Here is a 17,898-nt window from a genome sequence, read left to right as displayed (position 1 = left end):
GTATGTCTTTGTAGTCTCTCTCTGTTGAAATTGCCCGATCAGCCTGTGGAGAGAAGTTCATCAGAAAGTCTCTGGATGTGTAAGTCTCTTGTTGTCCACCAGAGGTCACCATGTCCGCAGTCTTCTTCTTCGTGTCCGTTCAAATGGATACATCAGAGTACCACATGGTGGTGGGAGGGAAATACTCTTCCCTTCTCATCCTTGTTAGACTGGATCCTTCAAAAGGTACAATCGTAGTGGTCCTCGGACGAGTTTACTAGACTAAAGTACTTAAACAGCTGCAGACGGAATGTTCCGATGTAGTCTTTGTCTTAACTCAAAGTGACTCTTACCATCTTCTGGTCTGGTAGAGTCCTACCATTCCTGACGTCCGGCTCAACACCGTCCGTATACTGGTCTCAATGTTTGATTATTCAGGGTACATTTAGAACCATTTTACACGCCAGTAGCAACCTGGCAATGTACTGGTCTCTTGAGATTTTGTTCTTCTCTGTTGAACGTTTCAGAGTTTCTAACCATCTCGTGTCGATCACGCTGGTCTAGTAATTCTTTAGGGGAAAAAGGGGCGTTCCCTCCTTTGGCATAATGTTTGTGCTCACGTGGGCGTGGTTACTGACTTGGCAAAAGTCTCTTATGAAAAAACGTTCTCATTTAGAAGGCTAAAATCACATTTAATCTTCTCACAAATAGTTTAATATTTAATCATATACGTTTTACAACATTTAGATGTAAACCTGACCCCTTGAATGTGTACACTTTCAGAGATACAGCTATTTAGTTATATCGTCCTTAACGATATCACATAACAACATCTGATTTTAAAATGTTATTGTTTAAGTCCCACCAACCATTTTGAACATTATTTACATTAGAAATATTGTTTCAAGAAATAGACTACATTTTCTTCATATCGTGTTTCTTTAGACCTGTCAAAAATAAGTAATGGATATATTGTGATGGTGTAGACTATATTACATTTATTTATTATACTTTTTAAAATGTAGATGTTCCAAAGGTCTGCATCAGTGGCTTGTTTAGGCTATGCTTGGAAGGCTATGATTGGAAGGCTATGATTGGAAGGCTATGATTGGAAGGCTATGCTTGGAAGGCTATGCTTGGAAGGCTATGCTTGGAAGCCAGGAGATGCTACACATGCTTATACTAATAGCGGTCAATTGCTATGAGACCAGCAGTTATTTGGTGACAATTACTTGGCTGACAAAATGTCATGACTGCCACAGCTCTAGGTAGGGTAATATTAAAATGTCCATGTCCTATAATATGTTGTGGTGATTACCCTTTGACCTTGTGTGTGTGTGTCTATCTGGACATCAGTAAGAGTGTGGAGTACAGCCAGAAGACCATGGATGAGGCTCTGCAGAAGGTGAAGGCAATGAGGGCTGACCTCGGAGGTACAGAGATCCTCCAGCCTTTAAAACATATCTACAGCCAGCCCTGCCTCCCTGACCAGCCCAGACAGGTAACTTACACACCTTACATAAACAAACACCCCATAGATAAATGTGTCTGCACTTTCTGTAACGATGGTTCCATTGAGAAGCTCATGCATTACTTTACTGTGGGTTATACAGTGATATTAGGGCTGATCTTTACTGTGGGTTATACAGTGATATTATGGCGGATCTTTACTGTGGGTTTTACAGTGACCGTAGGGATGATCTTTACTGTGGGTTATACAGTGACCGTAGGATGATCTTTACTGTGGGTTATACAGTGACCGTAGGATGATCTTTACTGTGGGTTATACAGTGATATTAGGGCTGATTTTTACTGTGGGTTATACAGTGACAGTAGGGAAGATCTTTACTGTGGGTTATACAATGACCGTAGGGATGATCTTTACTCTGGGTTATACGGTGACCGTAGGGATGATCTTTATTGTGGGTTATACACTGACTGTTGGGATGATCTTTACTGTGGGTTATACACTGACAGTTGGGATGATCTTCACTGTGGGTTATACACTGACATTAGGGATGATCCTATTTCATCAACTGTCCCGCTACAGTGAAAATCATTTCTACTGAACAAAAATATAAATGCTACATATAACAATTTCAAAGGTTTACAGTTCACAGTGGTGTAAAATACTTAAGTAAAAATACTTTCAAGTACTACTTAATTAGTTTTTTGGTGTAACTTTACTTTACTATTTATATTTTTGACTACTTTTACCTCACTATATTCCTAACACACACATTGTAATTTTTACTCCATACATTTTCCCTGACAAACCAAAGTACTCATTACATGTTGAATGCTTAGCAGGACAGGAAAATTGTGAAATTCACGCACTTATCAACACACATGGATCTTTTGTAAATGATTTTGGTGTGTGTGCCCCTGTCTATCCATACATTTTAAAAACAAGAAAATTGTGCTTTGCTTAATAAGCTATTTTAAATGACTTATACTTTTAATACTTAAGTATATTTTAGCAATTACATGTACTTTTCATACTAAAGTATATTTAAAACCGAATACTTTTACTCAAGTAGTATTTTACAGGGTGACATTCACTTTTACTTTAATAGAAAGTTACTCATGTATCTATACTTTTACTCATGTATGACAATTGGGTACCTTTTCCACCACTGCCAGTTCATAAAAGGAAATCAGTCAATTGAAATACATTGATAAGGCCCTAATCTTAGGTTTCACATGACTGGGTAGGGGCGCAGCTATTGGCCCGTCCATTTTGGGGCCAAGCCCACCCACTGAGGATCCAGGCCCAGCCAATCAAATTGAGTTTCACCCAACTAAAGGGCATTATTACAGACAGAAATACCCCTCAGTTTCATCAGCTCTCCAGGTGGCTGGTCTCAGATGATCCTGACGGTGAAGAAGGTGGATGTGGAGGTCCTGGGCTGGCGTGGTTACACGTGGTCTGCGGTTGTGAGGCCGGTTGGACGTTCTGCCAAATTCTCTAAAACAACATTTGAGGTGGTGTTTGGTAGAGATATTCAATTCTCTGGCAACAGCTCTGGTGGACATTCCTGCAGTCAGCACGCCAATTGCACGCTCCCTCAAGGACATTTATGGAATTGTGGTGTTTGTCCAAAGTGCATTTTAATGTGGCCTTTTGTTGACCCCAGCACTTGTGTAATGATCATGCTGTTTATTCAGCTTCTTGGTATGCCACACCTGTCAGGTGGATGGATTATCTTGGCAAAGGAGAAATGCTCACTAACAGGGGAAGTCAAGAAATTTGGCCACAATTTGAGACCAATACCCTTTTTGTGTATATGGAACATTTCGGGGATCTTTTATTTCAGCTCATGAAACATGGGACCAACATGTTCTATTTTTGTTCAGTATAAATGCCTCTGCCAAAGCCTGCCACCTTTTCCCCCAACGGAGACGTTTCTTTATAAATGCCTGCATGTCCTTTTTATTGACTGTATTTAGTTTGGTTTATGCATACATGTGTTGATGACGTAATGTATATTATAAACTGGGTGGTTCGAGAACCTGAATGATTGGCTGACAGCAGTGGTATCAGACTGTATATCACTGGTATGATAACATGTATTTGTAATAGCAATAAGGCACCCTTGTGATATATGGCCAATATACCACGGCTAAGGACTGTGTCCACACACTCCGTGTGCGTCGTTAGTTGTGGTATATTTGCCATAAACCACACCAACTCGGGCCTTATTGTTTAAATAACTGTTACCAATAATGTAGTTGATGTAATGTATTATAGATGACTCCAAAGGAACCATTGTACCACGTTTGACTAAGTTTGTTTCCTAGTATCTAAACTCTGAGTGGTCCACAATGGAGTTTTTAAAAATATGTCCAAAATATATCATTGTGGTGAGACTTTCTTTTCTTTCCAATCACCTCACTCTTCGGTCTTTTAAATGCCTTAATGTGATTCATACAGTTTCCTCCTGAAACACCTTTAACTCCTCCCACCTTTCCATATGTAACACCTGGCATATGAACCCGGGTCTCCCAACCAATGTCTTCTACCATGAAGAAATTCCCTCTTGGGCCGAGGGTTTTGAAGTTCGCAGGTGGGGGTACATCATCACATGACCATAACCTAATGTCTGCTACATTTACCCCCTCCCCCACAAGAGACCTTACCATGTGAGGTAGCTGCATCCCAATATGGTGACCAGAGTATGGGCGAGTGGGTGTGTCTAAAGGAAAGTAGTAGGTGTGTCTAAAGGAAAGTAGTGGGCGTGTCTAAAGGAAAGTAGTGGGCGTGTGGAAAGGAAAGTAGTAGGTGTGTCTAAAGGAAAGTAGTGGGCGTGTGGAAAGGAAAGTAGTAGGTGTGTCTAAAGGAAAGTAGTGGGAGTGTGGAAAGGAAAGTAGTGGGTGTGTCTAAAGGAACGTAGTAGGTGTGTCTAAAGGAAAGTAGTGGGCGTGTCTAAAGGAAAGTAGTGGGCGTGTGGAAAGGAAAGTAGTGGGCGTGTCTAAAGGAAAGTAGTGGGCGTGTCTAAAGGAAAGTAGTAGGTGTGTCTAAAGGAAAGTAGTAGGTGTGTCTAAAGGAAAGTAGTGGGAGTGTGGAAAGGAAAGTAGTGGGTGTGTCTAAAGGAAAGTAGTAGGTGTGTCTAAAGGAAAGTAGTGGGCGTGTGGAAAGGAAAGTAGTAGGTGTGTCTAAAGGAAAGTAGTAGGTGTGTCTAAAGGAAAGTAGTGGGCGTGTGGAAAGGAACGGGTGTTAAACTCTATTAGAGGATGGACGGTTTTTATTGAGCTGTGTTTTGTCTTTTGTTTCTTAAAACCTGTTAAGCCTATAGGGGCGCTATTTCATTATTGGATAAAAAAACGTGCCCGTTTTAAGCGCAATATTTTGTCAAGAAAAGATGCTCGACTATGCATAGAATTGACAGCTTTGGAAAGAACACAGTCTAACGTTTCCAAAACTGCAAATATTTTATTTGTGAGTGCCACAGAACTCATTCTACAGGCGAAACCAAGATGAAACGTCTAACAGGAAATGAGCAGAATCTCTGAAGCTCTGTTTTCAAATGTCTCCTTATATGGCTGTGAATGCAGCAGGAACGACCATGTGCTTTCTGTGGTTTCTTCAAGATGTCTGCAGCATTGTGACGTATTTGTAGGCATATCATTGGAAGATTGGCCATAAGAGACTACACTTTCCAGGGGTCCGCCCGGTGGCCTTTATCTAAATTCGTGCGTAATCTCCAGTTGCGGTCATTTTGTCCTGGGATTCAGAACGAAACGCACACTTCCACGAAGGATATATCATCGAAGAGATATGTGAAAAACACCTTGAGGATTGGTTCTAAACAACGTTTGCCATGTTTCAGTCGATATTATGGAGTTAATTTGGAAAAAAGTTTGGCGTAATTGATGACTGGATTTTCGTTTTTTTTTGGTAGCCAAATGTGACGCACCAAACGAAGCGATTTCTCCTAAACAAATAATCTTTCAGGAAAAACTGAACATTTGCTATCTAACAGAGTCTCCTCATTGAAAACATCTGAAGTTCTTCAAAGGTAAATGATTTTATTTGAATGCTTTTTTGGTTTTTGTGAAAGTGTTGCATGCTAAATGCTAATGATAATGCTAACGCTAAATGCTACGCTAGCTAGCTACTGTTACACAAATGATTGTTTTCCTATGGTTGAGAAGCATATTTTGAAAATCTGAGATGACAGTGTTGTTAACAAAAGGCTAAGCTTGAGAGATAGCATATTTATTTCATTTCATTTGATTTGCGATTTTCATGAATAGTTAACGTTGCGTAATGGTAATGAGCTTGAGTCTGTATTCACGATACCGGATCCGGGATGGGTAGATCAGAGAGGTATATATTGTACATTGAGCTACAATACCATGAGAGTTAGGACTTCTGTTTTTCTCGACCTCAACAACATTTTTAGACAACACTGCAGAACACCTCCCATATGCACACATCGCCGCTGTGGGGCTTACCAGACACACATTTTACATCATTTTCAAGACAATGTAGCAGAACAAATATCACAATAAAATAAATCAATGTAGGCTTCCCAAGTGGTGCAACGGTCTAAAGGCACTGCAGACACCCTGGTTCGAATCCAGGCTGTATCACAACCGGCCGTGATTGGGAGTCATAGGGCGGCGCACAATTGGCCCAGCGTCGTCCGGGTTTGGCCGGTGTATGCCGTCATTGTAAATAATAATTTGTTCTTAACTGACTTGCCTAGTTAAGTAACTAAAAATACTCTAGAACACACACATGATAATATACAGGCCTCCTGCCTGTGGTAATATGAAGCACATTTTCACATTACAAACTTGTTCTATGCTGTGAAGGTAAAGGGAAAAAAATGTCCTACCTTGAGTTTTTAAAACCTCTCACAATGACTCTCCCCATGTCAAGTCCATTTAACTCCTGAGAGTCAACTTCTTGCTCGAATCCATGAGTGTATATGTGGCTGTGATATTTAACCTTCTAAGGCTGTTCTGAAGACTCTGGCTGTAGTGTCTATTTGTTATTTTATTTTGAGTGTTAACCTAGGTGTCCTCTTTAGCCTGGTTTTCAAGGCTTGCTGCCACCAAATGCGCCTTGGTTCAGGCATGTTCAAAAACCTTCTTTCTGAGGGCTCTTGTTTTTTTATGTCTGAAGCATAGGATGTTAATTTACCGTACATGCCACACACTCTTCTTCTAGTTGAATCCCTCCAGTCATTTCTAGACCGATGCTCCTTTTTGCATGTTGTACAGCCCAACTTTGAATTCTGCATGACAAGCTGGGGTTATACGTTTAGTTGTTGTTGAACTGCAAATTGCACCTGCTCCGAGCACTTCGTCAGTTGATGCACTGCCCCCCTCCACCCCAGCTCCCCGTCTCCCTCTCCCGCCGAGTCTGACTCTCTAGTAGGCCTACTGGCAAGTGGAGGTGCCGGTGGTGATGCCCCTCAATCCTCTCCTCCGGCTCTGACAGTTCTCTGGCACGTTCTGGGTTCAATTCACCATGTTTCTCAGTTTTTTTGGACTTAAGAAAAGGCAATCGAATTTCACCTTTTTCTTCTTTTTTTTTATTTGGTTTTCCCACGATTCAAATTTATTAGGGAGACGACTAGGTTACGTGATGTGATTTACATAGGGACCTGTTCACTAGCTGACCACCACTACCAAGACCTGTGTCAAGATCAGTTACTTACCCCACTGGTCCTCCCCATAACCTCTATGTACAATGAAAGAGAGCAGGTCTGGAATCAGTGTGGCAGGATAGGATGATTACATAGAAAGATCACTGCGCTTTTACATGATGGTCTTTCTGGGGGGCGGGAGGAATAACAAGGAGACAACTTGATTTAATGCTGACTGCTTTTATTAGAATGTCTACAGTGTGAACAGTGAAATAATTAATAAATCATGCTGTGAGAGGTACCGGATCTGGGCAGATAGGTGCCGGAACAAACAAAGTAAAATCTTTAAAGTAGCCACCCTTTGCCTTGATTACTGCTTTGCACCCTCTTGGCATTTTCTCAACTAGCATCATGAGGTAGTCACATGGAATGCATTTCAAGTAACAGATATGCCTTGTTAAAAGTCAATTTGTGTAATTTCTGTCCTTAATGTGTTTGAGACAATCAGTTGTTGTGACATGGTAGGGGTGGTATACAGAAGAAATCCCTATTTGGTTCATATTATGGCAATAACAGCTCAAATAAACAAAGACAAACTACAGTCCATCATTACTTTAAGACATGAAGGTCAGTCAATCCAGAAAATGTCAAAAACTTTGAAAGTTTCTTCAAGTGCAGTCGCAAAAACCATCAAGCGCTATGATGAAACTGGCTCTCATGAGGACCAACACAGGAAAGGAAGACCCAGAGTTTCCTCTGCTGCAGAGGATAAGTTCATTGGAGTTACCAACCTCAGAAATTGCATCCCAAATAAATGCTTCACAGAGTTCAAGTAACAGACACATCTTAGCATCAACTGTTCAGAGGAGACTGCGTGAATCAGGACTTCATGGTCAAATTGCTGCAAGGAAACCCCAACTAAAGGACACCAATAGGAAGATACTTTATTGGGCCAAGAAACACGAGCAATGGACATTAGACCGGTGGAAATCAAACAATTGTATTAGTCACATGCGCCGAATACATCAGGTGAAATACTTACTTTCAAGCCCCTAACCAACAATGCAGTTAAAAAAATGTGAATAAGAAATAAATGGAACAAGTAATTAAAGAGCAGCAGTAAAATAACAATAGCAAGACTATATACAGGGGGTCCCGATACAGAGTCAATGTGCGGGGGCACCGGTTAGTCGAGATAATTGAGGTAACATGTAGCTAGAGTTATTAAAGAGACAATGCATAGATAATAACAGAGTGTAGGAGCGGCGTATAAGAGGGGGTGGGCAATGCAAATAATCTTGGAGGTAGAAGGCTTGGAGGTAGAAGCTGTTTAGAAGCCTCTTGGACCTAGACTTGGCGCCCCGGTAGCGCTTGCCATGCAGTAGCAGAGAGAACAGTCTATGACTAGGGTGACTGGAGTCTTTGACAATTTTTAGTGTCTTCCTCTGACACCGCCTGGTATAGAGATCCTGGATGGCAGGAAGCTTGGCCCCAGTGATGTACAGGGCCATATGCACTGCCGTCTGTAGTGCATTGCGGTCGTAGGGTGCAGCTGTAGAACATTTTGAGGATCTGAGAAGCCATGCCAAATCTTTTCAGTCTCCTGGGGAATAGGGTTTTGTCATGCCCTCTTCACGACTGTCTTGTTCTGGTTGGACCATGTTAGGCTGTTGATGTGGACACCAAGGAACTTGAAGCTCTCAACCTGCTCCAATGCAACCCCATCGATGAGAATGATTGTTCGGTCCTCCTTTTCCTGTAGTCCACAATCATCTCCTTTGACTTCATCACATTGAGGGAGAAGTTGTGGTCCTGGCACCACACGGCCAGGTCTCTGATCTCCTCCCTATAGGCTGTCTCGTCATTGTCAGTGATCACTCTTGTGTTGGAGTCGTACCTGGCCGTGCAGTCATGCGTTTACAGGGAGTACAGGAGGGGACTGAGTACGCACCCCTGAGGGACCCCTGTGTTGAGGATCAGCGTTGTTACCTACTTTTACTACCTGTGGGTGGCCTGTCAGGAAGTCCAGGATCCAGTTGCAGAGGGAGGTGTTTAGTCCCAGGATCTTTAGCTTATTGATGAGCTTTGAGTGTTGAACGCTGAGCTGTAGTCAATTAATAGCATTCTCACATAGGTGTTCCTTTTGCCTAGGTGGTGAAGTGTGGAGTGCAATAGAGATTACATCATCTGTGGATCTGATAGGGCGGTTTCCAAATGGGAGTGGGTCTATGGTTTCTGGGATAATGGTGTTGATGTGAGCCATGACCAGCTTTCAAAGCACTTCATGGCTACAGAGGTGAGTGCTACGGGTCGGTAGTCATTTAGGCAGGTTACCTTAGTGTTCTTGGGCACAGGGACTATGGTGGCCTGGACAGGGAGAGGTTGAAAATGTCAGTGAAGACGTATGGTCACTGTTGTGGGGGAGGCATCATTGATGCACTTATTGATGAAGCCATTGACTGATGTGGTATACTCCTCGATGCCATCGGAAGAATCCCGGAACATATTCCAGTCTGTGCTAGCAAAACAGTCCTGTAGCTTAGTATCTGCTTCATCTGACCACTTTTTTATTGACCAAGTCACTGGTGCTTCCTGCTTAAATTTTAGCTTTGAAGCAAGAATCAGGAGGATAGAATTATGGTCAGATTTGCCAAAAAGAGGGCGAGGGAGAGCTTTGATACGCTTCTGTGTGTGGAGGAAAGGTGGTTGGTTGCACATTTAACATGCTGATAGAAATTTGGTAAAACGGATTTAAGTTTCCCTGCAAAAAAGTCCTCTGCCACTAGGAGTGCCGCCTCTGGATTAGTGTTTTCCTTTTTGCTTATGGCTAAATATAGCTCATTGAGGGCAGTCTTATTGTCAGCATCGGTCTGTGGTGGTATGTAGACAGCTACGAGAAATACAGATAACCCTCTAGGTTGATAGTGTGGTCTACTGCTTATCATTATATACTCCACCTCATGCCAGCAAAACCTGTCAAATTAGAGATTTTGGGTTGCAACTGCCGTGTCTTTGTGAGATGCAGAGTAGGTGAATGGATGATCTCTGCATGTGTAGTTCCCACCGTGACGCATGCAGGAGGTGTGGGGGTGATTTGCTGGTGACACTGTCAGTGATTTTATTTAGAGTTCAAGGCACACTTAACCAGGACAATGACCCAACACATCTCCAAGCTCTGTAAGGGCTATTTGACCAAGAAGGAGAGTGATGGGGTACTGCATCAGATGACCTGGCCTCCACAATCACCCAACCTCAACCCAATTGAGATGGTTTGGGATGAGTCGGCCTGCAGAGGGAAGGAAAAGCAGCCAACAAGTGCTCAGCTGTCACGTTCTGACCTTAGTTCCTTTGTGATGTCTTTGTTTTAGTCTGGTCAGGGCGTGAGTTGGGTGGGCAGTCTATATTATTTTTTCTATGATTTGGTATTTCTGTGTTTGGCCTGGTATTGTTCTCAATCAGAGGCAGCTGTCAATCATTGTCCCTGATTGAGAACCATACTTGGGAAGCCTGTTTTCACCCTTGAGTTGTGCGTGATTATACTTTCTGTTAAGTGTGTGTTGCACCTGACGGAGCTGTTTAGGTTGTGCTTTTTGTTAGAGGTTGTTCAGTTTTAAATAAATAACATGAACAGGTACCACGCTGTGCTTTGGTCCTCACCTTCTTCCACCGACGACCGTTCCATCAGCATATGTGGGAACCCCTTCAAGACTGTTGGAAAAGCATTCCAGGTGAAGCCGTTTGAGAGAATGCCAAGCGTGTGCAAAGCTGTCAATTAGGCAAAGGGTGGCTACTTTGAAGAATCTAAAATATAAAACACTACAGAATTCCATGTGTTTTTTTCATAGTTTTGATGTATTCACTATTATTCTACCACGTAGAAAATAGTAAAAACAAAGAAAAACCCTTGAATGAGTAAGTGTTCTAAAACTTTTGACCGGTAGTGTAAATGGTTATCAATATTAGTTATTTATTGTTTATGTTGCTTTTCTTACTTTAAATAAAATAATGTAAGCAAAACGAAATGGCCACGTAGCTACTGCCGAACGTGATACACAACAGGAATCACTTCCAAGTCGGCAGGCACAACACAGGAGCACTAATTGCAGGCTTACTACTCGTATCCCAATCAGCCATGCAAAACTATCTCAAGTGGAAGCAAATCTGCCCAATTAGCTGATTCGGTTTCCATACATCCTCTCTCAAAACACCCACTCGCCCATACCCTGGTTGTCATATTGGGCTGCAGCTACCCATACTTGCCCCACGTTGGGCACCAATGTAACACGTGTCTCCCACGGGGGCAACCAAGGTCTTAGACCAAGAGGGAGCACACACACAGGTTTTTTTTTTTTTTTAAGTTCGCAGGCGGGGCTACCTCATCACATGACCATGACTGACTCATATCCGCTACTCATGCACTCCACTACAATGGCATGTTTAGTTACATCCAACCAAACAGTATCTTTTGAGTGTGTGGTATTTATATTACCATGCCTTTCTTACCGGGACAGCAAATAGACCTGTGTTTTTGGTTACTGAGGAAACTCTCTCTGTATACTTCAGGGCTGCATGTTTAAAAAATTATTGTTAACCTTCTATTTAACTAGGCAAGTCAGTTAAGAACACCATCTCATTTACAATGACAGCCTACCAGGGAACTGTGGTTGTTCAAGAGCAGAACGACTGATTTTTACCTTGTCAGGTCAGGGATTCGATCCAGAAACCTTTCGGTTACTGACCCAATGCTCTGACCACTAGGCTACCTGATGCCCCAGGGGCTGCATGTACCTTATTTAACATTAACACATGATGAACATACCCTCTCTGTTGTCCTCAGCTCTTCTTGTTCACTGACGGTGAGGTGGGGAACACCAAGGAAGTGCTGGATCTGGTGAAGGCAAATGCCGGCTCTCACAGGTGGGCCCACAATCACTGTTTCCCCTATCATTACCTAGCTATGGGAGCCCTGCTTTAAATAACTCTGTTACCTCCCACCTGAAAGGTACGGGACAGTTCTAAAATTACTGTTATGGGGGAGTTGTCCACAATAGGGGAGGGTAGTGGTGTTTTTATTGGGCGTAGGGGAGGGTTGTGGTGTTTTTATTGGGCGCAGGGGAGGATTGTGGTGTTTTTATTGGGCGCAGGGGAGGGTTGTGGTGTTTTTATTGGGCACAGGGGAGGGTTGTGGTGTTTTTATTGGGCGTAGGGGAGGGTAGTGGTGTTTTTATTGGGTGCAGGGGAGGTAGTGGTGTTTTTATTGGGCGTAGGGGAGGGTTGTGGTGTTTTTATTGGGTGCACGGGAGGGTAGTGAGCAATGTCCCTTCCAAGCTGCACGCGAAAATCAGATTTCCTCTTGCTGATCATTGTCTACAACCGGCTCTGATCGTAGTGTAATGAGACGGGCAGGGAGAGGGAGCGCAGCTCACCTTTCTGGCCCGTAGCCCTGGGTGGCATCCACTGTGCCACAAAACATGCTGCAGTGGTAAAGATGATATCCACATTTATAAACACAGGGTCGCTACTGGTATTTGTGGTGGAAATCATTATTTTTGCATTAATACCGAATATGTGTACATGTGGAAAAATATAAAAGGGGATGGTCATGTGAAAATATTTTCAAACATTGGGAACTCTAAAGGGTTTCAATAGAGTTTGTTACAGAGGCCATTGCACCTGTCTGGAAAGTAAAGCCATCTTTGTCTACAAGGTTCTAACCACTGGTCTTTTTGACTCAAAAGATTAATTGTTAAATTTAATCTAATGTAAACCTATCCAACCTGGTTATGGGCAGCAGTTTGGGAGATTTTAGGTTTGGGGTTTTTCACCCCTGTGAGAACTTAAAAGCTTCTGTATTGATGATTCTTACTGAACAGTTATGTTTTAATTCAGTCAGCCCACAAGCACAAGAAAACGATACCAGGGATTTGTTTGATAGCCTTATTTTGGTATTTGACAACAACAATAATACTGTTTCCCTGGGTGTGTCCCTGCCAGGTGCTTCTCCTTTGGGATTGGAGAGGGGGCCAGCTCTGCTCTCATCTTTGGGGTGGCCAAGCAGGGCGGAGGGCACGCACAGTTTATCACAGGACAGGACAGGATGCAGCCCAAAGTAAGAGAGTGAGAGGGTAAGAGGGTGGGAAAGTGTTTGTGTGCATACGTAAAGAGGGTTGTATTGATTAGAAATGTGTTTTCACTACCGCTTCTTCTCTCTCCCTCTTCCCTCCCTCCCTCAGGTGATGCAGTCCCTCCGGTTTGCCCTGCAGCCGGCTGTAGTGGACATCTCAGTCAAGTGGAATGTCCCAAAGGGGGTGTCTGTCACCCCTCTGTCTCCACCAATCAGAGTGCTCTTCCAGGGTCAAAGGGCACTGCTGTATGCCCAGCTCACTGGGAAGGTTAGGGCTCTGCCTTCTCCTGTTATGAGTGTTGATATTGTTTAACATACAGTATGTCAATGTTCAAAGGGCACTGGAAAGGTCATAACTATTTGTTTGGTCAAGGTCCACGTGTTTCACTCAACCCCATATTTCCTTGTTTTCTCTCTATATCGTTCTGTCTCTCTGTCTTTCTCTTTCCCTATCTCCTTATCTCAGAGCTCAGGGGACACAGAGGGCTCAGTGACAGTGAAGTACAGCCTGGCTGAGCAGCCTGTTGAGAACCAGCTGAGCTTCAGTCTCAAGCCTGCAGAAGACACTGGGTAAAAACAGCACTGTTTTTACTGTTTACGGTGTGCAGGCCTTGGTCAGATACATTAAGGGAATGTGCCACCACTTACAGACAAGACTGCCATGACGCTCCATTAACAGAAACAGTGCCAGCACTACTAATGCATTTCATCTATGTTGTATGATTTGATACATTTAGTAGGTACCCCCATCCCATCATCAATCCTCCCCTCTTAATCTCTCTATCCCTCATCTCCCCCACTCCACCATCTTAATCTCTCTATCCCTCCTCTCCCCCACTCCACCATCTTAATCTCTCTATCCCTCCTCTCCCCCACTCCACCATCTTAATCTCTCTATCCCTCCTCTCCCCCACTCCACCATCTTAATCTCTCTATCCCTCCTCTCCCCCACTCCACCATCTTAATCTCTCTATCCCTCCTCTCCCCCACTCCAACATCTTAATCTCTCTATCCCTCCTCTCCCCCACTCCACCATCTTAATCTCTCTATCCCTCCTCTCCCCCACTCCACCATCTTAATCTCTCTATCCCTCCTCTCCCCCACTCCACCATCTTAATCTCTCTATCCCTCCTCTCCCCCACTCCACCATCTTAATCTCTCTATCCCTCCTCTCCCCCACTCCACCATCTTAATCTCTCTATCCCTCCTCTCCCCCACTCCACCATCTTAATCTCTCTATCCCTCCTCTCCCCCACTCCACCATCTTAATCTCTCTATCCCTCCTCTCCCCCACTCCACCATCTTAATCTCTCTATCCCTTCTCTCCCCCACTCCAACATCTTAATCTCTCTATCCCTCCTCTCCCCCACTCCACCATCTTAATCTCTCTATCCCTCCTCTCCCCCACTCCACCATCTTAATCTCTCGATCCCTCCTCTCCCCCACTCCACCATCTTAATCTCTCTATCCCTCCTCTCCCCCACTCCACCATCTTAATCTCTCTATCCCTTCTCTCCCCCACTCCACCATCTTAATCTCTCTATCCCTTCTCTCCCCCACTCCAACATCTTAATCTCTCTATCCCTCCTCTCCCCCACTCCACCATCTTAATCTCTCCATCCCTCCTCTCCAGACTGACCGTCCACAGGCTGGGGGCTCGAACCCTGATCCGCTCCCTGGAGATGGAAGAGAGACAGGGGGATGGGAAGAAGAAGGGAGTGCAAGAGAAGGTGGTAGAGCTCAGCGTCCAATCAGGAGTGAGCAGTGTCTTTACTGCCTTCATCGCTGTCCACAAAGTAGATGGAGAGGCTGTGCAAGGACCAATGCTACTCAGACAAGTCCCCACGCCAAGTGTGTCTGTGTCTGTGAAACAACAACGTCGGTGTAAGGAAATGATTTTATGCAGATATTGTGTAAACAGCACAAAATATATGTATAACATTTTTTACATTTAATTTAAATAGGCAAGTCAGTTAAGAACAAATTCTTATTTACAATGAAGGCCTAGGAACAGTGGGTTAACTGCCTTGTTCAGGGGCAGAACGACAGATTTTTACCTTGTCAGCTCGGGGATTCGATCTAGCAACCTTTCGTTTACGCTCTAACCACTAGGTTCCCTGCTGCCCCAAATAAATAAGTGGTAACCCGAGCTGCAGTGTCACAAACTGTGCCCTCTGCACATGTAAGCCTCAGTGTTTAGTTATTAATGTGTTCTGTGTGTTTTCCTTTGTTTGTAACCCAGTGACCTGTGTGTTTATTTCTCAGCATTGTTTAAAACCTCCATGTCCAGGAGGACGGAGTGTGGTGCGACTTTGAACATGTCTATGAATTTCGATGTCCAAGCTGATCAAGGTCAAGGTCAAAGATTATTAAAAGGATCAAGGCCAAATATTAAAAAGATCAAGATGAAGGGCAAAATGAGAAGGAGTCCAAGATCTGAGCGTCGAAGCACTGGTCAGCACTCAGTCTATTTGGTTATGAAACAAATTGCATGACTCATGCTCATGCCTCTATTTCAATATGCTTCCTATCACTATTATGAGTTAATCATATTTTGACTGAACCCTGTTAATACGATCCCTGTTCATTTGTATTTAGATTGTGATCTGATGGGTTCATGTTTAAAGGCTGCATGTTTTCATGAAACTACATGTCTTTATTCATTTCAGGTTCAATTCAAATAATAATTACATTTGACAATATCCGGAATTGACAATACACATTTTATATATTTTTTTCCTTTTCACATCATGGCTTTTACAGAAATGTTGGAAAGAACATTGTAAATATTGAATTATTTTGGGTATTGAATTGTAATATTGAATTATGATCTGCTATTGATAGACTTTTTTTGTGGATGGGAATGTACAAAACAAACATTACCCATTTACATTAGTTTTCTGGTTTGGAGACCTGAATTATTAGACTGTGACCAAGACTCTTGCAAAGGGTTAATATCTGTGTTAACCTCATTTCAAGTACAATTCCCATGTGAATAACAGGTAACACAGTTTGATACTCCCCAAAGCGTATCCATTTATTGTGATTGTATTACTCAAGCCCAGTACAAGGACTTTACCACTGTTTTTAGGGTTTGGGTTTGGGTGACCCAGTTAGCCACTGGTGCTATAATGTTTAGGTATTAGATAAAAAACGTTTTGGTCAGTTGTCACCGTTCTGACTATTTGTTGTCCTGTCCCATCAGACTTAGACTGTCCAGCCACATCCTCTAATCCTGTGAAGGACCCTCTCCTCCAGCTGATCTCCCTCCAGAAGGCCTCTGGTTCCTGGGTCCTGGAGGCAGCGTTGGCTGAGGTACTGGGGAAGACTGAGGAGGAAGTGGCCAAGCCAAAGCCTGCACCGGTAGGTCCACAGAAATAAACTGAGACTCAGCAATATGAGCGTGCTGCAAGACTCTGCACTCACACAGACTATCTGCACATATATTCTGAAGAATGACCATCATCTCTGGACAACGGCATGATGACCATTGAACTGAATCTCACCATGATTCCCATGTCTCAGTATCCTTATCTTCTGCCTGTTTCCTCTCTTTCTCATCATCTCTCTTTCTCTTTCCCTTACTCTCTTTTTCTGTCTGTCTGTCTGTCTGTCTGTCTGTCTGTCTGTCTGTCTGTCTGTCTGTCTGTCTGTCTGTCTGTCTGTCTGTCTGTCTGTCTGTCTGTCTGTCTGTCTGTCTGTCTGTCTGTCTGTCTGTCTGTCTGTCTGTCTCTCTCTCCCTCCCTCCCTCCCTTCCTCCCCGTCTGTCTTTCTGTCCCTTTCTCTCTCTCTCAGGTGGACCAGGAGGTGTGGGCCACGGTTCTAGCCCTGGTATGGCTCTATGGGTTCAAGATGGAGGCTCAGGAGGAGTGGCAGTTTCTGGCCATGAAGGCAGTATCATGGATCCAGGCTCAGAAAGGTAGCTATAGCTCACTCTCATAGTCCTGGCATCTAAAATTTTGGCCTTCATCTAACCTGATTGGAAATAAATAGTTTCGGTGAAAGCAATTTCCTGGTTGGGATCCACTGTATTACTTAAATGACAAATATTTGTATTTTGAGTATAATCATTCACAATACAATGTTGGTGGTATTTTGTCTTCTAACAAGTGTTTGAGGATACATTTTGCCCACCCTTGTCCCCATGATTCCACAATATAGTGATATCTGTCCTGGTGATGTGTGTTTCAGCGGCCAGTGTGTCCGAGTGTGTCCAGGCTGGAAACACCCTTCTGGGTTGCCAGGTGCAGAAAGACACATTGGGGCTCTGAGAGGTTCACACTGCCTGTCCTCTCTCTGTCCCCCACACTCCTGCTACTCTGCCTGGGGTCAGATATACGCACAACCCAACCTGCTCCTGGTCCCCTCCTCAAAGCAACATGGTGGAACTAGCTACTGTCCTGGTCTGAACAAGCCTAATTATCAACCTCTCACCTATATTAGCCTACTGTCATTTAATGTAGGGGCACTTATGTATCTCAATGTATTGGTTGTTATTAACATATCAACATGAATCACATATACAGCTATACTTGTTAGACTTTGCTTTGGTTATCAATTCAATAGGCTACTGGAAACAATGTGTTAACTGTACTTGTCATCACTATCCAAAATGCTTGGTAAAATGGAAAGCTAGATGAGTGCCTTTCCGATTGCCTTTACTGTGTGATCATGTAACACTGTCTATATTCATGC

At 43.4% G+C, this 17,898-nt stretch overlaps 1 protein-coding gene across 1 annotated transcript in view; it reads left to right on the top strand.

Moving 5' to 3' along the window:
* Positions 1–17,600, top strand: part of LOC139382311 (von Willebrand factor A domain-containing protein 5A-like) — a 33,602-nt gene extending 16,002 nt beyond the window's left edge. The window contains exons 9-18 of the mRNA XM_071126214.1: positions 1,336–1,480; positions 11,917–11,996; positions 13,074–13,188; positions 13,313–13,471; positions 13,670–13,773; positions 14,837–15,054; positions 15,556–15,561; positions 16,370–16,566; positions 16,999–17,122; positions 17,395–17,600. Coding sequence (XP_070982315.1) covers positions 1,336–1,480; positions 11,917–11,996; positions 13,074–13,188; positions 13,313–13,471; positions 13,670–13,773; positions 14,837–15,054; positions 15,556–15,561; positions 16,370–16,566; positions 16,999–17,122; positions 17,395–17,474 — 1,228 coding nt within the window. The 3' untranslated portion in view covers positions 17,475–17,600. The remainder of the gene's footprint in view (positions 1–1,335; positions 1,481–11,916; positions 11,997–13,073; positions 13,189–13,312; positions 13,472–13,669; positions 13,774–14,836; positions 15,055–15,555; positions 15,562–16,369; positions 16,567–16,998; positions 17,123–17,394) is intronic.
* The last annotated feature ends 298 nt before the right edge of the window (positions 17,601–17,898 follow it).

Source organism: Oncorhynchus clarkii, chromosome 24 (genome assembly GCF_045791955.1).
Source record: "Oncorhynchus clarkii lewisi isolate Uvic-CL-2024 chromosome 24, UVic_Ocla_1.0, whole genome shotgun sequence".
NCBI lineage: Eukaryota > Metazoa > Chordata > Actinopteri > Salmoniformes > Salmonidae > Oncorhynchus > Oncorhynchus clarkii.
The sequence above is the reverse complement of the archived record's forward strand: the minus strand, read 5'-3'. Positions and strand labels throughout refer to the sequence as shown.